This window comes from Dipodomys merriami, unplaced genomic scaffold (assembly GCF_024711535.1).
Source record: "Dipodomys merriami isolate MVZ:Mamm:240054 unplaced genomic scaffold, mDipMer1.0.p SCAF_136, whole genome shotgun sequence".
Taxonomy (NCBI): domain Eukaryota; kingdom Metazoa; phylum Chordata; class Mammalia; order Rodentia; family Heteromyidae; genus Dipodomys; species Dipodomys merriami.
The window spans coordinates 1,203,499-1,230,102 of record NW_027202671.1 but is presented as its reverse complement, the minus strand read 5'-3'; the positions used below and the strand labels follow the sequence as shown (position 1 = coordinate 1,230,102).

Here is a 26,604-nt window from a genome sequence, read left to right as displayed (position 1 = left end):
AAGTCCGACAAAAAAAGAAAAAGAAAAAGAAATGGGAGGGAAGACAATCCCACACTAAGGCTGGAAGGTTCAGAACAGCAATGGGCTGGAAGGAGGCACACAGGCCAGGGACAGGAGAGGGTAGATTGCCTCCACCCAAGCATTTATCTAGGTCATAGATGCATCCTGTGAACATCCAGAGTAGAGCAGGGAGAGAAATGAGGTCCAAGTCAGACAGTCTGGGAGCTGGCCGCAGGGCTTATAGAGAATAACATGCCAGGTGGACAGCACCAAGGAGTAGAGTTGGGGAAACCAAGCTTCTAAGTCTGCAGCTGCAGGTGCTGTAGGGAAGACAGGAGCACAGGTCTGCGGTGAAGGCTCAGAGGAGCCAGCACCCGCCCAAGAGCTGGTGGATGAAGCCAAGAGGCTGAGTTCCAGGCAACAATTTAGGTTATGGGGAAGCATATATGAGCTCCCCTTTATGAAAATGGCTGGAAGATAGCTGATAGAGGGACTGGTATGGAGGCTGTTGCCATGGCACAGGAGCGGAAGGATGTGGTCAGTACAGGCAATGAATGGTGCCTAACTCTCCACAGCTCTTGGCCCCCTGAAAGTCCCCTCAGTGGAAGAGAAAATGTCTAGAATGCCCTGCCTCCGTTCCCATAGGAGAGCCCATTTTGAAGGCCCATTTGGCTTTCAATACCACTGCAGAGACAAAGACCCAGGGTGAAGACACAACAGACACATTGAGTGAGGACAAAATAATGGACTCTCCCCTTCCTGTGAGGTCTGTCTGTCTGTCTGTCTGTCTATCTGTCTGTCTGTCTGTCTCTGTCTCTGTCTGTCTGTCTGTCTGTCTGTCTCTCTCTCTCTCTCTCTCTCTCTCTGTCTCTGTCTCTCTCTGCTAGTACTTGAACTCAGGCTAGCATCCTACTACTTGGACCACAACTTCACTTTTTTTTTTTGGTGATTAATGGGAGATAAGGATTACAGCCACGAGCCACCAACGCTCAACTTCTTCCCTCGTTTTTCTTTTAGTGCCAGTCCTAGGGCTTGAACTCAGGACCCGGGTACTGTCCCAGAGCTGTTTTTGCTCAAAGCTAGCGCTCTATTACTGAAGCCATAGCTCCACTTCGAGATTTTTGGTAGTTTGTTGAAGGTAAGAGTCTCACCGGCTTTCCTGCCCAGACTAGCTTGGAACCGGCGCCCCATACTCCCGCCTCTCTTGAAAGTTATCTGTCACTCTCACACAAGAGCCATTTCCAAAGGCCATTTTTCAACACCTTGTCTCAGTTGCTCTACCAGGCCCCATTTAAGTCTCCCAGGTCCCTCACTGGGCTGGACAGTGACAACCTCGAGAAAAGGAGGGTGACTCTCCTGGGCGGGGGTGCAGGGGGAGCATCTGGTGACATCACATCCTTCAAATGCCTGCCCAAGAGCTCAGCCTCTCCCTCCCCACCCCCTCCACACCCCACAGGATCCAGGGTGCCTGCCCTCATCCCCAAGCTTCAATCGAAGCATCACAGCGCCATGGCATCCCAGGGGACCACCTGGCTTCTGTCCCTGGCTCTGCTGCTCTGTGAGTTCGAGAGTCCCCCCCCCGGGGGGGGGGAAGGGAGGAGAGGGGACAGGCCGTGAGCTCGCGCGTGCATCTTAACTTTGCAACCCGCACCTTCCAGATGCCGCGGTGGCCCAACAGAGCCCGTTCCGAATGAAGCCGCAGACGCTGGTGGCAGAGCCGGGCAAGAAGATGGAGCTGTGCTGCGAGGTGGTGGTGAGCAGCCAGCCGACAGGCTGCTCCTGGCTCTACCAGACGCCCAGCCGAGGCGCCAGCCCCACCTTCCTCCTCTACCTCTCCTCTACCCGGACCACCGCGGCCAACCGGCTGGACCCGCGGTTCTCGGGGACGAAAAACAAGAGCTTGTACACGCTGACCGTGAGCGAGTTCCGCCCGGAGGACCAAGGCTACTACTTCTGCTCGTTCATGGTCAGCGGCATGGTGTTCTTCAGCCCCTGGGTGCCCGTCTTCCTGCCAGGTGGGGCGCGGGGAGCGGCGGGACGGGGGGTCGTCACGTCGGAACCCCTGGGCGCCCACCCCGCTTCGGCTCCGAGGTCATGGATGAGCAGGGATTGGGCGAGGCTTTGCAGGCTGGGAGATCTGGGCTCCTTTTGGGGGTGCTTGTCCGGCCCCGGGGCAGGGTACCTTGCTTCCTCCCCACGAACGCGCGCGAACCCTGCGCGGGGCGCGCGGGAGATGCGGCGGCGAAGCAGCGACCGCAGCCAAGCGGTCAGCGCGCATCCGGGGGTCACTTCTCCCCACGAGGGGGCGCTGAGCGAGGAATTGGGGGGTACTGCTGCATCCACACACACCCCAGCTTGACCGACCCCCCACCACCCTGTTGATCCCCGCAGTGATCACCACGACGCCAGCGCCCCGACCACCCACACCGGCGCCCCGCACCACGTCGCACCCCGTGTCCGGGAGCCCCAAGATCTGCGGGCCCAGGGCAGAAGGAGGCACAGGTGAGGCGGGCGCGGGTCAGAGGCAGCCCTGACCATCGAGGGTCCCTGGCGCAGGGGTCACCTCGATCGTGGACGACAGTGTGAAGGGCGGGGGCGCCCCCCTCCCCGAGTTCAGGGAGGGAAGAAGGGCCTGGAACAGCCGGGAGGGACAGGACGGGCAGCCCCAGCCTCCCCTCAGTGTCGTCTGCCGTGTTGTCAGTGGACACGAGGTGGCTGGACTTCTCCTGTGATATCCGCATCTGGGTCTCCTTGGCCGGGTTGTGCGCGGTGCTTCTCCTGTCTCTGGTCGTCACCCTCATCTGTTTCCACAGTGAGTCCATTCCCACGTGCTGCTTTCGCTCTGGGCCAAGATGGGAGTGTGTGTGTGTGTGTGTGTGTGTGTGTGTGTGTGTGTGTGTGTGTGTGTGTGTGTGTGTGTGTGTGTGTGTGTGTGTGTGTGTGTGTGTGTGTGTGTGTGTGTGTGTGTGTGTGTGGTGAGGTCTGAGCTGCATGTCCAGGCACAGTCCACGTCTTTCCTGGAGATGGGAGCAAGGAGGAAAAGCTTTCTCGAGCCCCCCCCCCCGTTCTTCCCTCCCTCCTCCCCTCCCTCCCTTGCCCTCCTTCCATCTCCCCCACCCCTCGCGGGAGGGGTTGGGAGCCAAGGCCCTAGCTCAGCTGGGCCCAGCACGGGACTCCTCCATCATGGAAAGCCCTGGCTAGCGCAGCGCCCGATGGATTGCGCAAAACCCAGCCAGGAAGCGGGCAGGGGAGGTTAGCTGGGCCCAACCCCAGACTGCTGGGAGGCGTGCAGTGACCCTGTCTCCACGATCGCTCCAAGTCGATCGCATCAGCAAATCTGCAAAAGCCTCAGTTCACCCAGGTCTGCCTTCCCCATGGCGTTCTGTTTTGTTTTTGCTTTTCCAGTTTTTAAATAACTTTATAATTCCCTGACGGATTTAGTTTTGTGAATAAGAGAAAGAAAACCCCGAACACGGCGTTTACACAATAATGATCAAGGCAAAGTTGAACAGAAGCGCAATGTTTCTGTGCTGTGAGCGGGTCAGCGACACGGACTTCACCGGTCATGCGCAGACAGAAGCCCGCAGTGGCTGCGTGGGCCTCCCAGGCCACCACCCTGCCTGTCCTCCCCCCCACCCCCACGCTCACCCAAAGGAACTCGAGCTACAAGGAGCCAACACCCTGTGGCCCCATGTTTTTTGTTGCTGTTGTTGTTTTAAATTGATACCTGAAGAGGCAGATGGAAGATGGTAAGATGACCCTACCTCTGCTCTCAAGAGTGAACGTGATCATTTTTCTGGTGTTTCATTCCTGTACTCCTAGCACTAAGGCAGAAGGATCAGGAAATTTAGGCTAGCCTGGGATACAGAGGGAAATCTTGCCTAAAAGAAATTAAGAAATAGCCAGGCCCTGGTGGCTCACACCTATAATTTCAGCTGTTCAGGAGGCTGAGATCCAAGAATCTTAGTTCAAAGCCAGCCTGGGCAGGAAGGTCTTGTGAGCCTGTCATCTCCAATTAACCACCAAAAAGACAGAAGTGGGGCTGTGGTTCAAGTGGTAGAGCACTGTCCTTGAACAAAAAAAAAGCTCAGGAACAGCACCCAGACCCTAAACTCAAGCTCTGGACTGGCACCCCATCCCCAAAAACTTATCCCCAAAGATAGAAAAGAAATGATATTTGGAAACTATGAGAAGGACACTCATTTTTACCCTTCTCTTTTTCTTATCCAGGAAACAGAAGACGTGTGTGCAAATGTCCCAGGTGAGTCTTTATAAGCCTGAGCCTGCTCATACTGGGCAGTTCTAGTCCTGACTACTCAGCAGCAGATGATGGAAAACACTCTCAGAGAGATTATGGCAGTGGAAAGGGAGGCAGCTAGTCCTGGAACAAAGAGTGGTAGAAGACTAGCAATGTGCCTGCAATTCTGAAAAAAGGGAGGCTGGTGGGGAGAGCAGTGTAACATCAGTCATTTTAATCTGGTCCACCTCCCAGAATATCCATCTGAGATCTTCTTCAACTCATCCTAGTTCAAGTGTTTGAGGAGTCTTTTCTTTAAATTTTATTTATTTATTATAAAGATATACAGAAATATTACAGTTACATAAGTCAGGTAACATCCATTTCTTTTTGGACAATATCACCCCTTCCTTTGCTGTCTTCCACTTTTTCCTTCCCATCCCCACCCACAAGTTATATAATTCATTTTCAATATAGTGTCTAGTGGGTACTGCTGGCTGCATTTGTTCACCCTTTGTCCCTCTCTTTCTGTGTCCCTCCCATGTTACCCTCTCAAAGACAGATAAATGAGCAAACAAGACAAAAAGAAAACAAAAATAGCAATAAAGAAAAAAAACATCTTATTTCAACATTTCCTGGAGTTCATTTCGATGAATATTATTTTATATGATCAGAGGCACATAGGCATTGCGCCTTTGTGTGTACAAGAGGCCTTAGTCTCCCCTCAGCTTCCATCTTAGGCTAGGGAACATCAACAGGCACTGCTCTATCCTGACAATCTCTCTTAATCCCGATAGCTACAGGAGATACCATGGTCTCAACTCATAGATCACAGCTTTGAGATTCATAAATCCACCTGTGGTGGTAGCGGTATCTCAGGTACCCACACTCTCTAAAACCAAACCATTTGATGAAAGCCTAAAATGTACCAGTTACTTGACTTATACAGTCAGCCTTGCAAATCCATCAGTTCTGCATTCACAAACCCAATCAATCTTGGATGGAGGACAGTTTTAAAGAATATGTCTGTACTGAACATGTATAGACTTTTTCTTGTCATTATTCTCTAAGACAGTATACTATATCCATGATTTGTACCTCATTGAAACCATATTAGCTATTATGTCATCTAGAAAGGATCTAAAGGGTTGAGAGTATGTGCAGCTTATATACAATGTCATTTTATGTAAGGGACTCCAAAGATTTGGGTATCCAAAGGTAAGGGAGTTCTAGAACTAGTCCCTCTGGGGTGTGAAGGACAGATATATAGATAGATAGATAGATAGATAGATAGATAGGTAGATAGATAGATAGATAGATAGATAGATATAATTTATACATATATAAAATTTAATTAATTTCAAGTTTCATAATCCTTTTTACAGATGGGAAACAAAGGTTGAGGGCATTCAATGATTTGTCTAAGGCCATGATACAAGAAATAGCAGAGCTGCAATTTGTGTCTAAAGTTCAGTCACTTTTCTTGGTTGTGGAGCTAAGCTGGGCAGAAGGGGGTGAATGAATATTAAGGATAACCTGCCATGTACCCCAATTCTTTTCAGTAGGTGAAATATTTCAAATTTTGTACTTAGGGTTTTCATTTTATACTTCTTGGTACTTGCAAGAATTTAAATTCAGCATTTGGCACATCATTATTTGAAACAATAAAAAAATGTAATGAATGTTCAATGCACATGTTCTAAGTGAAACACCAATAGCATAAAGGCTCTAACCTGCAAGGATTCTTAGCATTTTCTTTAACTGGAGTTGTGCACTTGGTTGCTCTTATAAGAAGATCCTTTAACTTTTCTGAAAACGTTTTTCAGAAAAATTTGAAGTGAGCGACAAATCTTGCCCCCAAATACACAGCTACACAGGTTAAACATGAGGAATTTACACTCCTAGGTTAGTACACTCAGTGATGATGGAGGTTTGGGGGATGAGGTGGACACACATGACAAATTAACCCATGAGAAATCACTAAATCAACATGAACTTCCAGTACGTATTTACTGGAAAAGGACTCTTAGTTCAAGGAGCTCTCCTTGGCTGATGGTGATTGGCTCACACGTGTCTCTACTTCTCATCTTCCAGGGCTGAGAATCAGGGCAGCTGATGATTTAGATGGTCAGCTTCATTATCTTACCACCCTGGGGACTTAGTCAAAAACTCTCTGAAGCCAGACTAACTGAGCTCAGATTCTGTCTCAGGCACCTGCTAGTTGTATGATCTTGGGAAGGTTCTCTGACATCTCCTGTCCAGTGTAGACTCCCTGAAATAGCTGTATGGGACTCTCAAAAAGATCATTCAATGAAACACTTGTCAAGGCTTTGTGGTTACTTACACTGCCCCATGCTGGTGCCCTAGGGACGTGTTCTCAAAGGTTTCAGAGACTGAGGGGTTGGGAAATGAGTCAGGGATGAACGTTGCTTTGAAGGGGCTCTTGCTACAATAATGATCCCCTGCCTTCCTTTCAGGCCCCTCGTGAGACAAGGAGGCAAGCCCAGCCCTTCTAAGAGCTACATCTAATGTGGCACCAGGACTGTGCCATAGTCACTACCTGACATCCAACTGAGACCTTTCCTTGCAAGAGAGCAACTTCTCTTTTAAGTTTTTCCAGTCTTCCTTCCTGTGCATTCATTCTGATTATTTTAGTGTGGGGCAGGTTGGGAAGAGTAACATTATCTATTTACTTTGACACAAAACCAAACCACATGATGTCTACGGTGCACCGCAAGAGTCACAGTGCATGGCACACACAATGGTACAGAAAGCAGCACACCACAGCTACCCTGAGAGCCACTTCACAGAATCATGCTGGTAGAGCCAAAGGTGATGTCAGGACCCATAAGTTCAAAACCTCTTCCTCATAATCTTACAGAAGATTGAACTCAGTAAGGGTGGGAGCCAGAGCTGGTAGACCCCTTCTCTGCCAACTTGTGGCTCTTTTCTCCACATAATTCAGGTCTCTCTTCCAGAGGACAGGGAGTCTGTGTCTCAAGGGAACAAGTATTTCTTCTGCACCTGTGATCTACTCAGTACTGGGCTCTAATGTAATAAAGAGAAGAGAACAACATCTACCTTTCAGAGTACTCTATGTTTCTGAACAACAGCTGATCTTTTTATATTGAAATATGAAATTGCATAGACCACACAAATTCCTACAGAAAAATGAGAGGTGACTAAATCCTAGAAAAGAAACCCTTTCCATCACTAAGGGAAAAATCCCCTAAAATACCTAGGGAGTTAACATCACTCTCCCAGCTCTTAACTGGCAGAAGGTGAAACTTAACGAGTATGATGTGAGCATTGGTAAAGGTGAACAAAAAGTCTTCCTCAATCTCTAAATGTGAGATTCCAGATTGGAACACGGTCCTGGGGTCACTGTTGATGTGTTACACTTTGTAATCACAGGCAGAATTACTGGAGAGCTGTCAGCACATTTCTTGATACCCCCTTGCTGTGAGCAAGAATGAGGCAGAACAGATTCCTGGGAGGCTGAGGGCCAAATCTGCTACCCCCAAACCAATTTCCTCTTGTACACTATCGTACAGTATGGGTACTTGATGAAGAAAATAAGGAAGTAAGAATCACTGGTAATTTTTTATTATTATAAAGGTGATGTACAGAGGGGTTACAGTTACATGTCAGGTAACTGACATGTCACCTCTTCTCTTGTTTTCTACCAATTTTTCCCTCCCAACCTCCTTCCCCCACTGGTAGCTCTTAATTCATGGTTAATATTATACTGTGCTTTCTTTCTGATTATTTTCCATGCATATATGTAAAATATTTTAAACTAGAATTGTACTGTGCTTATATAAGTAGCTTTAGTAAATAAACATTTATATCATCCTTTTAATGGCTAAATAGTATTTTTTTTTTTTTTTGGTTGGGCCTCATTTCCTTTATTACGTAGCGTTTGCTACTTTTTTTTTTCTACTCTGATAACACTGTTGCTAACATTTTGTACATTTTTTTTCTTTAAGGTCCTTTTAATCAGATCAGTTCCCACCTTTACCCTGGACTCACCATTATCTCATCAATTAAAATGGATTGGATTCTTTTATCCATCAGCTTCCTTCTCGTTGTTTGCTTAGAAACATGGACTGTCCTCTCATAATTGAAAATCTTCATTTTACTATTGAGGTAAAAATATACATGCCCAAAAAGCACACAAGGGGCTGGGACGGTGGCTCAGTGGTAGAGTGCTTTCCTCGCTTGCATGAGGCCCTGGGTTCGATTCCTCAGCACCACTTAAGCAGAAAAAGCCAGAAGTGGTGCTGTGGCTCAAGTGGTAGTGTGCTAGCTTTGAGCTGAAGAGCTGAGGGACAGCGACCAGGCCCACAATTCAGGCCCTGTGAGGGCAGGGGGGAGTGAGGTACTGAAGTTCAGAACAGGATTCAGGATGTGAAGTTCCTGCAGAAGCAGAGCCTGGATGGATTCTGGTGCTTCTGGATTCCTTGGGAAGGAAGAGGAGCACCATCTCCTTGTGGGAAAAGCATGAAAACTATCTAGTCATAAGGCAACAAGGCCAAAGAATGTAGGCCAAGAAAAGAACTAGAAAAAGGCTATCCTCTCATGAGCAGCATTTCTCTCCAACCTTTAGTTCCGATGCTAAGCAGCAGACAGGCTACACATGACCTCTGAAGAGGGTCAAATACTGTTTTGGTTGTTGTTGTTTTTATATATCCTCAACAAAAAAGATTTCACTTCATGGAAATGAACTACAGGAAATAAATACAAGAGATTTTCTCTTTGTTGCTGTTTGTTTTCTCCTTTTTTTCATCTTGTTTATCTGTCTTTGGGAGGGTAAGGGGGAGGCACAGAAACGGAGGGACAAAGGGTAAACAAATGCAGCAGTGGTACTCACTAGACACTAGGTTGAAAATGAACTATACAACTTGTGGGTGGGATTGGGAGGGAAAAACTGGGAGAGAGCAAGGGAAGGGGTGACATTGTCCAGAAAGAAATGTACTCACTATCTGACTTGTGAAACAGTAAGCCTTCTATGCATCAATTTTATAACATTTTTTTAAAAAATGACACCAGGTATGTTTCATTTTAATCAATTAACTAGATCAAGAAACACCTGAGAGATGTTTCTTAACACCATTTACAGGGTGTTTTTCAAATTGTTCTTCTCCTTTCCCACACATTAGGTACTCTCCTAAAAGCATCTTGGCTTTAAAAACATGATAGTTAATTTTTTTAACTGTATTCTTTTTGTCTTGTCTTTTTTGGTACTGGAGACTGAACCCAGGACACTGCACATGCACAGCAGCATAGGCTTGTAGTCTCTTACTTGGGGGCAGAGGGAAGAGGATTATTTGAGCCCAGGAGTTCAAGGCCAGCCCAGGCAACATAGTAAGACCTCATTTGTCTTTTTTACTTAAAGCTGACACTACCACTTTGAGTCATGCCTCTGGCTTTTTGCTAGATAAATGGAATAAGAGTTTCATGGATTTGTTTGCCTGGGCTGGATTCTAACCTCGGATCTCAGTCTCTTGAGCAGCTAAGATTGTAGGAATGAGTCTCCTTACTTAAGTAGAGCATAGCTCTGAATATGTCTGTGAGGGCACTTAAAGTGACAGACAATTAGATCCTGAGGACTCCGGCCTACTGATGGTTTCATCCATTGATGGATTCAGTAGTCTATTGAGAGGTGACAAAACTACTGCCTGTAAGAAAGGAGGTCACCGGAGGCAAGTCCTCCTGGCTCTGTCTTACCCTGCCCCCTTCCTGTTACAGCTCCACTCTGCTTCCTGTCCACCATGTGGTAAACAGCCTCCTCCTGCACACTCTTCTGCCACATAATGTCCTGCTTTATCAAAGACCCAGAAACACGAAGACAAGTGACTGTGGACGGAACACTCTGAAACCATGAGCTAAATCTTAAAACATTCTTTCAAGTCCTTTGCCACTGTGTATGAAAAGCAACTAATACAACTTACAAACAAAATCGTTTAGAAATTTAAAGTATCAATATAAGAAAACACATGTTTTAGAGCTGGCCCATCGGGCCAGAGAAAAAGGTGGGCTGTCTGTAGGCCATGCAGTTGAAGCATGCTAAAGGCAGGCTGTGAACTTAGGCTCAGGGCTCCTAAATGGTCAGATGCATCCATCCTGTTGGCTTCACACAAGTGGGAGGAGCACCCAAGTTTCACTCTGCTAGCCTTGGGCCCAAACTTTTATCTGCCAATTGCTATCCTGACACACTGATTACTTTTTAGGCCTTGAAACACCACGAGGTGGAAATTTTGGTATTAACAGACAAGAATCCAGCCAGCCAGCCTCAATGTGGCTCATATAAAACTTATTTTTCCCCCTCCAGCTGTTGTACTTCCTGAAATCCTATGAATTTTGCCAAGTAGATCAGGGAGGTATTTCCCTTTTCACTAGCTGCTCCTTCCACCTACCTATGGGCAAATTCTTTTCTGCAGTTCCATCACCACTGGGGACAGGGAGTAAACTGCCTCCAAAGCAGGCTTCAAGTGTTTTGTTTTGTTTTTTAAATACCAGAGGAAACTACAGGTAACAGCAGCAGAGTGGTTGAATACCAACACAGTGAAATTTGCTTCCTGGCTCTACTATTAACTGCATGGTCTCTGGGAAAGTGAGTTCATTTGATAACTCAGTTTCACCACTTACAAAATTTTTTTCAAAGGAACATGTGTTTATGCAGATTTAATTTCTTACAGTAGCTCCTAGAACATGGGAAGCAAATCAATACATGCAATAGTTGTGATTATTTTTATGTACTTTGAGTACAGCATCTTGTTTCCTCATCCCTGACCTCTCTCCTCTAAGACCTTGCTACAGATAAAGCTGCTACAAGATATGTTAGCATATCCACACCTATTTTGGCTGACAACCTCCATCCTAGGTCCTCTACCCTTTCCCCCAATCAGGTGACCAGGCCAGGCCAGAATTGTCCACCCTCAGCTAAACTACACTACCTGTAGCCCCCAAATGCTGCTGCTGCAGTCAGGAGGTTCTGCCCCAGCCATATGCTATTTCTAACATCTGGCTACAAGACTTGCCACTTTGCATTTCCCTGGCACTATATAATCATATCCACTGCATAAGGAGAGGCCGCTATACTCTATCCCAGGAGAGTTAGCCTATCAGCTTCCTGAAATAAACTTTGCTGTATGTGACTTGGTGTGTGTGGTTTTGGGCGCTAGTGCTTTCAATATATAACCATGGATGTCAGCACCCCCAGACACCCCTTCGTATCTTTTTCACATATGTAGGCAAAGAGATGTTAGCCAGCCTCTTTAGTACTACCTGGGCCACTAGCTCCAAATGTGACTAGGAGAGATCCACATAGCTTCCACTAGGCAGGAAATAATCTACAGTCTCAGATATTACAGCCTTAGGCCCAGCTCATCCCACCAAAAAACCCATGTCTGAGAGTGAGTGCTGTGGAGAAAGGCTTTTATTCAGTAGTCAAATAGATGAGCTTTGTTCACCCATCAGCTTCTCTAGGCTGCAGACGAAAGGTAAGCCAAGAAGGGGAGAAATATTCACATCATTCTCGAAACGGGCAGTGATATCCCAGGAATTGATACCAAGTTTTTTCACGGTCTTTTCTGGTACAGCGGCAGATAGGTTGTTAGCCTCTATAGAAGAGGGAAGACTATCCAAGTCTAGCTCAAGTTAACCCTGTAGTACAGTATTTTTAGACATTTCTCTGATGATCAACATGCCTATGGGCAGAAGTGAGTGAAAACCAACCCGAAGATTAAAGAAGCAAAGGAGGCAGACAAGATGTGAAGACAGAGATATCAAGGTTTCTCATATCTCATTCTAGTTATCTAGTGTCTGCAAGTCCAAGTGAAAAGCCAGCCAGTGTTTCCAGAAGAAATGGCCTGCAGGTACCTATTATGAAATACCCCTCCAGGGCAGATGTGTTGTCTACAGCAAAGCTAGTGGGAAGGTAATAATGTATTACATAGCAAAGTGACCACCCAAAATGTTTAAGCCAACTTGAACTAGCTAAGGGGAAGGTTTAGATTTTTTTTGGGGGGGGGGTCCGGTCGTGGGGCCTGAACTCTGGGCTTGGATACTGTCCCTCAGCTCTTCAGCTCAAGGCTAGCGCTCTACCACTTCAGCCACAGCGCCACTTCTGGCTTTTTTCTTTTTGCTTATGTGGTGCTGAGGAATCGAACCTAGGGCCTCAGGCATGCAAGGCAAGTGCTCTACCATTGAGCCACCTTCCCAGCCCAGGTTTAGATTTTTGTTCAATAACAGTAAAGGAGAGAGATTTATTAAGGAACTGTGATTGTGTTTTGCTATAACTGCTTGGCATCCAAGTTGACTGGGGGCATGGTTTTCTTCAGTAGCTGTTTTACCTGCTCTTATAAAAGGAACACAAATAAACTCTGTTTCTACCACTTAATCTCCTCACTGAAGGTAAGACTATTCAGTCTCTGTTCCACCTGGCAATGTTGAGGTGAATGCCTCTTTCCCCAGCAATCTGTTTTGAGCTGTTGTGCCAGGCATAGAATCATTACCATTCTGGACAGAGCATGGGATGGGCAGGAGGATGGGATCCAGAAACAGACGTTATCTCTTCATTTCAAACTCCAAGAGTACCCGATCACCTACTTCTCACATCACGAGTAGCACAGAACAGGGGGAGATGGTGACACCAATTTTCTTTTTGTAGTACTGGAGTTTGAACTCAGGGTCTCACACTAGGTAAGTACTCTACCATACCTCCATCTCAAGATTTTCTTAAATTCTTGCCATGCACAAAGACCCCAGCAAATGCAAACAGTGACTTTTTCTTTTCACAATTGGTGCCTTCACATTCCCTCCTTCATACCTCTGTAACCTAGCTCATTTATACAAATTGGTTCCACAAGACACTTTTTAGATGTGCATTTCTTTAATTTTTAAAAAATATACACAGGAGCCATGTGTTTTACATAGGAATACACACATTAACAAAGCATTTCTTAGTTTTCCAAAATTCTATTATATCAGTCCGAAATTTATAAATTAAATATATCAGAATTTTTAAAGTTAAATGAAATCCCTGAAACTACTTGGAATATACTAGACTTTCTTTTCCAAAATCAAATGAGCAGAGAAGATGAGCATGGTTTGTGTTAAATAAGGTTTATTGTTAACTTTATTGCCTATAGTCTAGAAGATGCAACTTTATTGTGCCTTTGCGAACAGGATACATCTCTTAAAAAAACTGATCAAAATTTTCCATACATATAGCTCTATACGATAGAATACAGTGCAACACTATTCTTATTACATAATTATAGAAATATTATAGGACCCAAGAGCACAGGGTAAGCAAAAGACATACAATCCTGAGCCATCTGAACAAGATGATTTGATGAATCCTTTTAGTGTAGGTCTAGAAAACACGGAGGAAAGAAAAATACATGCATACTGCAGTCATGAGCGAACACATTAGTCACCTGTCTCTGCTAGACACAAGTGGGGTGAGGGTGAATTCCTAAACACATGCACACTCATTCACACTTCCATTTTCTTTTCCTGCTTCCCTCCCTCCCTCATACATTCACTCTCACCCTTTCCCCAAAGAAAAGATCAGGCACTAAATCCTAGTGAACCCCAGATTTGCCTGGCTAGAGGAGGTTAAGTGACTGCTAAAACACGTGCATAGCCTCATTCACACCAAGAAACAAAGCATGTACTGCAAGCCAGTTCCAGCTGCTTTCGCCTCTTTAGAAGTAAATGAAGCATGTGCTCACTACAGTTTAAAACTGTAGTCTTAAAAAACAAAAACTTTTGTTTCTCTTGCTTTTTTTTAAAGTAAAATCAACAGTAGAAAATTCACCCTCAAACTAACTGCTTCGTCTGCTATTAAAATACATGTCATTCTATTTTTGGTATATAGTCAATTATAATTTAATATAAAAAGTTCATGAAGCCTGTACCTGTTTATGGTAAACACTGCTGAACCACATAAAACCTACCACAGGCTTATGAAATAACAAGCCTTTTAAGTGTTCCTTACTATGTACTTGTGTGCACTCTAGTGTTACCACAGATCATGTACATAGAGTTAAGTGATGAAAGCTATTTGGTTTGTCTTCACTTTCTACATCTGAGTGATAAAATGAACCAAACCATGCCTCCGTACCTTCCCTGAAGATAACCCGAGTCTGATGACTAAACAGACTGATCAGCCTGGCTGTCAGTCATCTTTATCAAAGGTTGTGCTGGAAAGCCAGAGGGTAAATATTAAGTCTACCAGTAACTCCTCTTGTATGGCTAAACCAAGAGTTCTTTTCTTTTCTCAAAGACTGACACCATTGAGGTGGAAGTCACTTAGAACATGGAGAATACTGAATATGAACTGCATAACCTGTGGGACCACCTGGACAGAAAAAAAGAAAAAAAGGATCCTCATCCCCACGTGATTTGGTGTGGGTTTTAGTGTCTCCGTGCACTTTAGCTGCTACAGAAAAATTGAAACAAAGATGTAATTCGTAACTTTATTTTCAATTAAATGCTCACACACTCACAAAACACACACCCTATAAATGAGGTGGCTCTTCAAATTCTTTAAAATAAAGAGGCACCAATACCCGTTCATTTATGTATTAGAAGTATCATATAATCATCAGTAAAACAGAAACATCATTTGCAATGACAATGCAAAGGAGGAAAAAAATAGATTAAAAAAAAGCAACCTTAGCCACTATGAAGAGTGCTAGAAAATACAGATGTGTTGGCCAAGTTGAGATCTAGAGATTTGCTAATAAAAATTTATTGGTTTAGTATAATCCCATGGCCTTTGTTCACAAATGGTAATGGAAATGGCTCTTAAAGGAGCTTAAGACACCATTCTGAAAGTTTCCAATGTACGTTACGTTATTAGTCTAACTTGGCTTTCTCATTGCCTCTTGCTGGGAGAGACAGGAAGAAACCAATAGCATTACCCTGCATGCCAATGTGCATGCAGCATCAGTGATGATATGGTCCTAACACCACTGTGAAGGGGTTTTCTAGAATAGAAAGGACGTAATGTTGTACTCTGGCATCTTTGGTTAAGGTCTGGCCTCTTCAAATCCACTCCTCCTGTACATTTAGTCTCCTATAGATTTTAAGTCCATGCACTTAAAGAAGATCACAGACATAATGATAAATTGTCTGACCAAGAGTGTCAATATCTTTTGGCCCTTTTCCTGCCCAGTGAGACTACAGGACCAAAAAAAAAACCTGTAAAGTCAAATGCTTGTTAAATAAAGCATGGTCATCCTTAAAGTTTCATGAGCTGCCTAGGAAACTGTTGATAAGATTCCTAACATCAGGAGAGGGATAAAGCAGAGGCTTTGTCCTTCAAAGTGGCTTTAGCCAACTGTGCAAAAGGGTTTGCTACAAAAAAAAAAACTGACTACCAGCTCTACAGCTTATCTGTTTTGCTCAAACCTTGTATGAAACTTCAATGACGTCATGTAGATGTTTGAGGTGGAAAGGAGAGAATAAACTATGTAACTATGTATAAAGCTAAATTTGGCCTGGGGAGAAAAAGTTTTAAAAAACTGACACTCAATAATTTAATTCAAAGAAAAGACTATATATATATATAAAATCGTGCCTACACCCTAGACTGAGTACTGCCTGGAACGCTCAACTTTTTTCCTATACTCCAACAACTTGGTCTGAGATCTTCCTTCACTTCTTTAGTAGAGGGGGACTTTTTTATATAAAGTCCCAACAGTGACACAAACATCAGTGTGGGTCAGAATGAGTTTGGACGAAGCAAGTACTCGAAGTGGCACCAACTGTGATTCCTAGCTAGCTTCACAGCACACTGGAATCAGCAGGAACCATAAGGTAACACAGGGGTGACATGCAGGGTTTCTGCAGTCTCTTTTTTTCCACAAGCAAATCCCAGCTCTCCCAGGCGAATAATTCAGAATAAACCAGCCAGGCTGATGTGCTACTGTGAATGCTGCCAATTTCCCATGAGCTTAGCACCAAATCTGTCATTTTCCCCCTTCCCTTGATCTAAGTCCACTTGTAGTTTAAAATGTCAAAGTCTCCTTGCTTTTTGATTTTTTTTCATTCATCAGAGTATTCCTATGTTCATGGTTCAGTTCCATGTCAGATGGAAAAAAAAAGCTGGAAAGTATTTGGTGATTTCCATATAACAATCTTCTCATGATGAAATAACTTCATGAGTTTAAGTCAGAGTTATGTCCGCAGAAGTCTTTTCCATGTAGTTTCTCATACAGAAAAAGATTCTTACACATGGCTCTTTCTGGACAGTGCATTAAATGAAGATACCTCACAAGAGAAAAGATCGTTATCTGTAGCCATTTGAATAATATACAGCTTCACAGTCAATGAGATGATACACTTTGCAGGAGAGTCATTGACCAGTACACAAATCAAACACAAAAACAGCAGTGAACATATTCTGCACTACAGAAAAATTGTTAGCGTCTAACTTGAAGGACTTAAAAGTGATGGGTCTGGTAACCGCATTGTAGGACTGGAACATGCTACTTCCCTTCCAGATGCACAATGTTTGATGCTGGTGCACAGTATCTACACACATACATGCACAACACTGTGTCTGTAGTGATATACAGGTGCAACACATAGCCAAGTCCTGAAGACAGATTTCAAAGGAGAGGCTACCAAGACCAAGAGAGCATATATATTAACTTAAGAACACTTCTAACTTCAGAATTTCATTTATTGAACACACTTTAAAAACAAGCACCTCTTGGCAATAAAAGGGAAAAAAAAAACCCACAATACTTCTTCCACTCTGTTCTAGTGGAAGACTTGTCACACCAGCCTGCTAAATTCATGATGGGATTTTAAACAGGCAGCCCACTGGGGCTACAAGCAGAGCTCAAATGCAGGTGTGCTGATTTTGAGGCAAGTGCTGGAGCAGAGGAAAACATCAAAAAGCAAATTTGGAATCTATCACAGCTTTCTTCCTTAACCAAAAACAACAAAAAAAAAGAAAATTAGTTTTCGAACCACAATTCAACTTGTCAAACTTTCTCTGAAGAATTTTCATTTAATTTTATCACATATGTGTGTATAAATGTGTATATATATGTGTGTATATATGCACACACACACATATATATACACACACACACACATATCAAGAAAGAAAGCTTTGTCACAAACACTCTCAGGCTTACAATTATTAAAAAAGGAGAAAAGGAAAAGCAGAAGGAATATTCAACACATGGCGGGGAGGTCAATTCCTGTTTCTGCTCCTAAGAAGTAAAAAAATCACCTTATAATTAAGTACAAAAACCTGCATTGAATGACAACTGCTGGTGTATTTACTTGATCAAAAATGAAGACCAAGCAGATAATAAAGCCCTATGGTAGCACTCGTTTGGAGCACTCCCATCAGTGTGTACACTAGCATGCTGGCAAAGTTTCTGGAGCATTAGCTTATATGAACACGGGAGTCCTTGGTTAGCTGCAATCAATGGAACGTTCTCTTCTCAAATGCACCCAACAATTCAGTTTCACTTACAAATTGCAAACCAAATTCACTTCTTCAGAAAAATATCTGTTTGGCATCTCCTGGACTTTGTTCCATTGGACAATATGGACATTTTAACCTAGAGACAAGACAAAAAAGACAGAGTCAAGGAAATGGGTCAGTACCCAGCATTCCATTTTCATTGGGTTGCAGATTATTATTAACAATTAAACATATCCCAGTGTATGCACACACCAACAGTATATGTGTCTGAATTTTGTCTGAAGGATTTACTACAGTCTCCCCTATAGTGCCATAGGAAACCAGCAAGTCTAAGCTAAGACCAACAACCTACCTAGATGGCTTCTAATCACAATTGCTCTGCACTGCCAGGGCAGCTGCAGGGTCTAGGAGGGGAAAACAGCAACTTATCATTATGGAGTGGAAATGAAGTGAAAAATTTTCTAGCTGTCTGAGCTAGAAATGGTTTCTGGGACTTTTTTTTAAGTTGAGCTTAAAAGAATCACAAACATATATCCCTTGGATTTGCAATTGTACTGGTAGGAATTTATACATCAGCTATAGATAAGGTAACTCACTTTAGCACTACTGATAGTTATCAACTTAAATAGGAAACTGACTAAATAATCCTGTTTCTACCTGGAAGAATACTCTGTAGCTTGAAGAGAAACAGAACAGGGCTCTTTTAGCAGTAAGATCTCAGGCTGGGAATGTGGTTCAGTGGTAGAGCGCTTGCCTTGCATGCATGAGGCCCTGGGTTCTATTCCTCAGCACCACATAAGCAAAAAGAAAAAAAGCCAGAAGTGGCGCTGTGGCTCAAGTGGTAGAGTGCTAGCCTTGAGCTGAAGAGCTGAGGGACAGCGCCCAGGCCCAGAGTTCAGGCCCCACAACCGGACCACCACCCCCCCCCAAAAAAAAAAAAGATCTCTAAGAGAAATCAGTAAATAAAGAAAGCAAAGTAGGCCCAGATAACAGAGTACCAGAAAACAGCAGTTCCCAAAACCACTGATTGTTCTTTCAAATCTAATCAAACAAATAACAGATTAAATGGGCTAACAATTAGATACCCCCAACTTTTGTCAATATATACTTAAGAAACCTATTTCTAAATCTAGCTACATTTGATTTTCTTCATTACCTGATGTTCCCACCAAATTCCAAAAGATATATTCACCAGTATCTTAAGAAGTCAGACACTTACTTGCTACCATTGAACATTTTATTCAGGGCATCTCTTGATATAATATGACCACAAACCAATTTCATGGGTGGATTGTTATCTGTTGTTTGCTGACGAAGAATGGGACAGGCAAATATAGAGTGATACCAGCACTTTTTGCCAAGGTCCACTTCAATCTGTTCAAAAAAAGTAAAAAGGCTAGTTATATTCCAAAAATCAACCATAGATTAACATGCACTGTGACAGGAAAGTTGATCAGATCTATGCATCTGAATGGAATTATCCAAAGCACTTTTCTCAAAGATGGTGAGTCTTAGAACACCAAGTTGAGTTAAACCAGTCATCAACAAGATTCCAAATTCTAGCAGAGCACCGGTGGCTCACACCTGTAATCCTAGCTACTCAGGAGATTGAGATCTGAGGATCTCGGTTCACAGCCAGCCCGTGAGGAATCCTGCCTGCAAGACTCTTATCTCCAATAAACCACTTGAAAACCTGAAGTGGCGCTGTGGCTCAAGCGATAGAGCGCTTGCCTTGAGCTGAAGAGCACAGGGACAGTGCCCAAGCCCAGAGTACAAGCCCCACAACCAACCAAAAAAAACAAAAGAAAAAAATAAAAGAAATTCCAAATTCCAATGTGTGAGAGTCAGATCAAAGTCAAGGAAATGCTCTAAAATGTAAGCGCTTCTGCCCTTTGTACAGGGTCACTCCCACTGACTGATGCATGTTAGGTAAGCACTCTACCACCAAGTCACATCCCCAGCCTAAACCCTCTCAAAATTTCATCCTACATCTAGAAGCAAAGCTACCAGGCATCCTCACTGATAGCTAGGTGATAAAATGGCAGCACACGTAGCCAGGTGATAAAATTCTGCTCAGTAAATCCTTCAAAGTCAGTTTCAGATCTGAGGTTCTCATGTTTTGTGTATAATGCTCCAGGGAAACCACCTGAAACAGGGCATTATTAAGCCAAGTTTCAACAGGCCCTGTGGCAATCTGTGGCATCAAAGCCTATGGCACTTGTATCAATAGTTTCTTTTTATTTTTTTATTGTGAAAATACTGTACAGAGGGTCAATAGTTTCTTTTTGCCACAAATGAAACAAGTCATATTAAAGATCATCTAGCAGACTATGTGGAAGATAACAGAGCCCTCACATACATCAGTTTTCCTTTATTCTAAATCAACAACAGCTATCAGCATCAAAGTCCATTACTAATACTCTTTCAAGAAAACTGACAAAGTATAACAGTGCAAACAAAGGTTGGCCTGATCCCAATTTCTAGTTGCTTTACAACCTTCCCTGCCCCCTCCCCATAAGACTTCAGTTGATTCAGGTTTCAATCTGCTCTGTCCTAGTATATAAGTGTCAATAGATGCTTAAAGCTTAAGTGGGGTCTGCCAGATGCCAGGCACTTACTTGTCTCAGGAAGTGACTGAAGGCTCAAGTTCTTTTCACTTGCTCAAATTAGCAACAATGAAAACAGGGTGTTGCTTGTGTCCTGACCACAAGCAGAACTTGAGCTGACACCTGTGCCTTTAAGCACAAGATCTTTAAGAAGAAGCTGGGGCAACCAACTGATAGGCTTACCAGCTGGAAGAACAAGGTAACTCCAGATAAACCTGTGCGCAGAGGGGGCAGAAATGGAACAAAGAGCCAAATGCAGATTTGAGTGTTAGAGAATCTGTTGGCACAGCTGTGACAAGAATGACAATTCCAAGTTAAGGTTTTAGTGCCTACTGGCAGAGAGAAATACATACAAACACCTTTGCACTGTACATCGTAACGGCACCACAGCAGCCACAAGGTCCCTGTCAGCTCAAGGTTCGGTTGCCCCACAGAGAAGGGTGGTCCTCTTTTTAGAGACAAACAAAAGTAAACTTCACTACAAAATTTTGAGACCACTCCTCAAATGTCTCCAAAATTGATTCCTCCTATTTTTCTTATTTTAGTGGTGTGAGTATTGAACCCAAAACCTCACACATGCTAGGCAAAGCACTTAATCACTGAGCTACACTCTCTGTCTTATTGTTAAAAAGCATGTCTATGGGGGCTGGGAAGGTGGCTCAGTGGTAGAGCGCTTGCCTTACATGCATGAGGCCCTGGGTTCCATTCCTCAGCACCACATAAGCAAAAAGAAAAAAGCCGCTGTGGCTCAAATGGTAGAGCTCTAGCCTTGAGCTGAAGAGCTGAGGGACAGCGCTCAGGCCCAGAGTTCAGGCCCCATGACCGGAGCCCCCCCTCCAAAAAAAAAAAACAAAACCCAAAAATCATGTCTATGTATATATAATGAAACTCCTGTTCAATGGCTATAACCCTGTTTCCTGGTTAAAAGGCAGGATGGACTTTTTAAATTCTTTTTTGTTGTTGGTGGTGGTGGTCCTGGGTCTTAAACTCTGGGCCTGGGCATTGTCCTGAGCGCTTTAGATCAAGGTAAGCACTCTACCACTTGAGCCACAGTGCCATTTCCAATTTTCTGGTGGTTAATTGGAGAAAAAAAGAGTCTCACGGACTTTCCTGCCCATGCTGGCTTTGAACCATGATCCTCAGATCTCAGCCTCCTGAGTAGCTAGGATTATAGGCGTGAGCCACCGGCACCCAGCTAGCTACATTTTAAATTCCTGAAACACCCAAGACACATATAACAGAAAAGACAAGTCAGAGGAACTTACAGGTAATTCATCTTTCTGGTTCCAAACTCCAGTGCACTGCCTCTGTTCAATCACAGCTTTGATGTTAATTAAAGCTGGCAGTGCCACACAACCTGCTGAAAAACTGGGAGAGAAGAGAAAGCGTTAGACTGTGTTTGCAGGTCCTGACCGTGTCTCCCCTATCCCCCACACCTGTGAATAGGTGTATTTCCCATAATTACTGAAACATGGCCCCTATTTAAAAACGTGACCTAACATTAAATCTAACCAACATGGGAAAAATGATGTTTAAAAGACAAAGGGCAAATTGTTAAAAAATTTACAACCTAAAATGGTCATTTCCTTTTTCTTTTTCTTGGTCAGCCTGGGTGCTGTCCCTGAAGCTCTTTGTGCTATACCAACTTCAGCCACAGCATCACTTCCAGTTTTTGAGTGGTTAATTGGAGATAAGAGTCTCACAGGGACTTTTTGCCTGGGCTGGCTTCAAACCACAATCCTCAGATCGCAGCCTCCTGAATAGCTAAGATTACAGGTGTGAGCCACCAGCACCTAGCTAAAACCGTCATTTTCTGATAGAGAGAATTAATTCCCCAGTAACTGTAAATATAACCAGTTCTATCCATTACAAACAGCAGCAGCTTTTGGCATCAGCACTGAGAGGAGGATCTATCACTAAAAGGAAAAAGTATGAAACTTGTCAATTCAAATGATGTCTGAAGCAAAAATACAAATTAAAACACCAAAAATGGTGTTTCAACATTCAAATGTTATCTGAGTTGATCACTCAACAACACATAAAACACATACCCTGTCCTGATCTCTCCCTTCACAGATGATGTATTGACATACTATAATGCATATGTAAACATACATACATACACATATATATACACACACACACATATGTAAGTGTAAGCCATTCAGTAATATTTGAAATCCAAACTGTAAGAAGAAATATTTTGCATCCTCAATGACAGTGTAAAGGATATCTGAAAGCTATTGTGCTGGTTGTCCTGAACCAGTGTGCTTAGTTTCTTTCTCCTATATAGCATGCTTCAAGGCATTTATGGAGTGGACCAGTGGCATCCAAAGTGTAGCCTGCAGGCTGATGCTGGCTTATTTGACAGTCTTGGCCTGTAAAATTTGCTCTTGTACAGTTCCTCCGAGATCTGGATTGCTCCCTGCCTGGGCAGAAGGCAATAGCTCGAATTTGGAATCAGCTGAGTCCTGTTTAGCCCTAAAGCGAGCCACATGACTAGGGTCACTTCCAGCAACTCTCCACACAAATGTAGTCCGTTGCCCAACTGGGGAAACCCATAGCTCCAGAGCTACTCTGGATAGACAGAGGCTTTTCTTGCAGCTACATCAGCCTCAGCCTCCACCTTTCCTCTCTGCCAATCCTGTCACTTTCACTTGCTATGAGGGCTTATCTCAATTACAGCTGATTGTCTTTCATTAGTGTGGTGGCCCTGAAAAATGCAGACCACCTTATTCACGTCTATGTTCCACACATATAGTTAAACCTATGGTGCTTTAAAAAAAACAAACAAAACTGAATTTTTGTACCCTGCTATGTCCTATGGTCTGTCTTATACAATGAATGATTCTTCTATCCATGCATGATTTTATAATACCATATTTAATTAAGACCTTCCAAATGTTTCACTCCATCATGTAATATTAAAAAATCAACTTCATCCATGCCATCACCATTCTTATTAAAAATAGTACTTTATGTACTAGGAAGATGACAAGCTGACAACCAAAGGTATAGCTTTTGAATGTTAGCCTAAAATATTTAACTTTATCACTGTGGCAAAAGAGACTGACAGTTGCTTTCCTAGATGTGACATTCCTAGATACTCAGAAGGTTGAGATAAAGATTATGAGGTCAGCCTGGGGCGAGGGGAGTATTCATGAGAAGAAGCTAGACTTGGTATATGCTGTAATCCTAGCTGTGGGAAGTATAAAATAGGAGAATCATTACCCAGGTGCAGGCCTAGGAGGAAAGTGAGACCCAATCTCAAAATAACCAGAATAAAAAAAGGCAGGAGTGTGGCTCAGAGGCACAGTGTGTGTCTGACAAGCAAGAGGCTGAGAATCCAAATCCAAGTATCATTAAAAAACTCTACCACCATCAACAAACAATTATAGTTTGTTACTAATTCTTTGGGGGGGGGAACGTACTGGCTCATAACAAATAATATCCAAATGTTTCTTTTCCCAAGACAATCATCATGCTAAGGTATGAAAGTGCTCTATACAAATTTCCTGCTCTAATCCATAGAATTAAAAAAAAACCCAAAAAACATTTACTCAATGTCCAGACTTAGGGCACTGTCCCTGAGCCTCTTTTGCTCAAGGCTAGCACTCTGCCACTTGAGCTGCAGTACCACTTCTGGCTTTTTCCGTTTATGTAGTGCTGAGGCTTCATGCTTGTCTAGTGACAAGCACTCTACCACTAAGCCACATTCCCAGCCCTCAACTCATAATCTTTAATCTGTCATGAAGAGCAGACTGAAGTACAACTAGCAAGCTTGTAGTGAGTATCCAGGAATACAAGGGGCCCTGTTTTCACTACTTCAATTTAGTACAGGCTCAGACATTTAGCACATTCTTGTTTCTACCCCATGTGAGCAAAGGTCAGCAGTGAAAAGGGCTCCTGGACTTCTTAAAACGCACAGACCACACTGTGGAAACTGCTGCCTGAAAACTGCGTCACTGCCAATTACAGCACCCCTTAAAGCATCAACTGGACTCTTCTTCACAAAGGCAATCTATTGGCTTTCATTATCAAGGCAGCAAGTTAAAAGGAGTCACCACGGCAGCAGCGTCTCAGTAACACAGGGCCCACATGCATACCTGACGCTGAGAGGGGATTCCACAGAAAGCCCCAGGAGAGCACAGGCATCCCGCGTGAAGATGTCACAGATGTCTGCCCACTGGTTCGAGTCAAGCAGGTGAACATACGGTGAGTTCTCAATTCCCTGCCTCAGGTATACCAGGCTTCCCATTAATACCTGAATGTCTAAAAGAAAAGGCATCAGCAACTTGGAGGTGTTTATAATCACACCCGAAAGAGTTTACTTGCAAAGAACAGCAAAGAAATACAAGAAAAAATAAAATAATTAACTTTAAAAAAAAACATAAAAAGTCTGGTCCTTAAGCTGTTTTAGAATCTCTTTGCCCTAAAGACATAGCATGGTAATCATGATGAACCCTTTACTACATACAATATACACTATACAATATACACTAATAAAACATGAAAGAAAAAAAGACAACATGGAGTGAAAAAGAGAAAAAGTAATTGGAATTACACTTTCAATTTTCTGTTCTGACACACAGTACGGTACAAAGCAACAATGATGTAAGACGGGCCACCACATAGACCTGGTTAACCGGCCAGCCTTCCCATGCTGACATTTTTAGGGACAGCAGCTCAATGAGAAGCAGGAACTGGCAAATAGAAAGTAAACACTATGTTCTGTCAATCCTTAATCATGCGGTGTCACTTTCTGGCTCTGACTTTTCATTTAAGTCTTTAATGTTCACTGTTGATTTAGAGCCTATCAGAGCTTTATTGGGAAGTTGAAATCTCAATTTTTTTTTTAGTTTATCAGCATATACATACAATAGATGTAGTTACACTGTCAACAGTCCAGTGTTGTCTACAGGGCCCAAAGTAAGAAACGGACTCAAGCTGGTCATGATGGCACCTGTCTGTAATTCCAGCATGGGAGAAGGTAGGGCAGGAGGGCCATGAATTCATGTTGAGCCTAGGCTATGTAGTGACACCTTGTCTTAAAAGTAAAAAACCAAACAAACCTGAAGGACAAAAAAGTCCTTCTGACTCTAGACCCACCTTTTTGATGATTTAGGGCAAATGGCTGAAAATTCTTAGCATACTGCAATGCTTCTCGCTGATTTGTGGTTCCGCCCATTAACAAGCTAATGAAATACAGTCGGTGCAGCTTAAATTCCAAGGAGCTGTTCTGGGCAATGAGCATTTCTCGGTTTGAGACTGCCCACCTAAAGAAAAAGCAGAAGGATATTTTAACAATAATCAAGGGTACTCAAGGTGTGTTTAAAACTCTGAAACTGAGTAACTAGAAAGGGTTTCAGTCTGCCATCTTGTGGAAGGCTTTGATAACAACAGCTCAGCTGAGACTCCTAAAGAAAGTAAGCCTAACTCCTCAAGAGACTTTAAGCCAGGGCAGAGAATAAGAAGAAAAATATTGTTAGAAGACAATCACTTATCCATGTAAGGTTTGTTGGCAAGATAAGAATGTCATGTAATCATGTGGTACAACCTGGCTTTGAAAAGGGCCACACTTGGAAGTAGGTATGTTGGAAAGGAGATTTGTGGCTAGATTGCCTATATCGGCCCCTCTTTTCCTATTAAACTGGTCTATTCGTGACTGATCAAAGATTCTTCTTTAATGTTTTACTTTTAAACTTCCATTGGCTGAAAGACCATGCTACTTGCTTTGAGATTAAAAATGGCAAATAATGGTATTTGCCCAAAATGCTCACAGTTTATCAGGAAGATAAAATCACACACACACACACACACACACACACACACACACACACACACACACACACACACACACACACACACACACACACACACACACACACACACACACACACACACACACACACACACACACACACACACACACTGTATTTCCCCATGAGAAGAGTTGTAGATAGAGTAAAGGCAAAGGAGTATTCAGTGACTAACCACCTATATCACTAAATGTAGTGACTTAGGCCTCAATTACACAAGCCGCTGGAATAATTCATCTTGAACTGGGGCCACAACAATGCTACTGAGTGAATGATAAAATAGACCAGGCTACTCAAATCAAGTTTTACAAAAGTGATAAGGAAGCTTTTAACTATTTAGATATGTTGCTATCATATTCTTCAATTTGCCCTTTAGTTAGATATTCCCACCCACCCAGTTCACCAAAGACCACTGGAATCTAGCAGGAATAGGTTTAAATGTAAAATCTGAGTAACTCCATAAACTACAGGAGCAAA

The 26,604-nt window shown here is 43.3% G+C and overlaps 2 protein-coding genes across 6 annotated transcripts in view; one reads left to right on the top strand and one right to left on the bottom strand.

The window, feature by feature from the left end:
* Window positions 1-1,446: 1,446 nt before the first annotated feature.
* LOC138825232 (T-cell surface glycoprotein CD8 alpha chain-like) lies at window positions 1,447-8,969 on the top strand. Of its 4 annotated transcripts, none has more exons than XM_070019639.1 (6): window positions 1,447-1,558; window positions 1,659-2,015; window positions 2,392-2,502; window positions 2,702-2,812; window positions 4,231-4,261; window positions 8,227-8,969. In XM_070019639.1, the coding sequence occupies exons 1-6, from the start codon at window positions 1,510-1,512 to the stop codon at window positions 8,234-8,236; spliced, it is 669 nt and encodes a 222-aa protein (XP_069875740.1). In that variant the 5' UTR covers window positions 1,447-1,509; the 3' UTR covers window positions 8,237-8,969. The 4 variants fall into 4 exon arrangements, with proteins under 4 accessions (XP_069875740.1, XP_069875739.1, XP_069875742.1 ...); XM_070019638.1 differs by lacking the exon at window positions 8,227-8,969 and adding an exon at window positions 6,715-8,099; XM_070019641.1 differs by lacking the exon at window positions 2,702-2,812.
* A 4,170-nt stretch (window positions 8,970-13,139) lies between these two features.
* LOC138825230 (E3 ubiquitin-protein ligase RMND5A) overlaps window positions 13,140-26,604 on the bottom strand; it is a 58,663-nt gene continuing 45,198 nt past the window's right edge. Inside the window, exons 5-10 of one of the 2 annotated variants that reach the window (XM_070019637.1) lie at window positions 25,418-25,584; window positions 24,415-24,580; window positions 21,574-21,676; window positions 18,922-19,076; window positions 17,751-17,838; window positions 13,140-16,525 (exon numbers count right to left, since the gene is read on the bottom strand). In XM_070019637.1, coding sequence (XP_069875738.1) covers window positions 17,775-17,838; window positions 18,922-19,076; window positions 21,574-21,676; window positions 24,415-24,580; window positions 25,418-25,584 — 655 coding nt within the window. In that variant the 3' untranslated portion in view covers window positions 13,140-16,525; window positions 17,751-17,774. Of the gene's footprint in view, window positions 16,526-16,919; window positions 17,839-18,921; window positions 19,077-21,573; window positions 21,677-24,414; window positions 24,581-25,417; window positions 25,585-26,604 lie in introns of those variants that run through there. The other variant, XM_070019636.1, reaches the window with a different exon arrangement.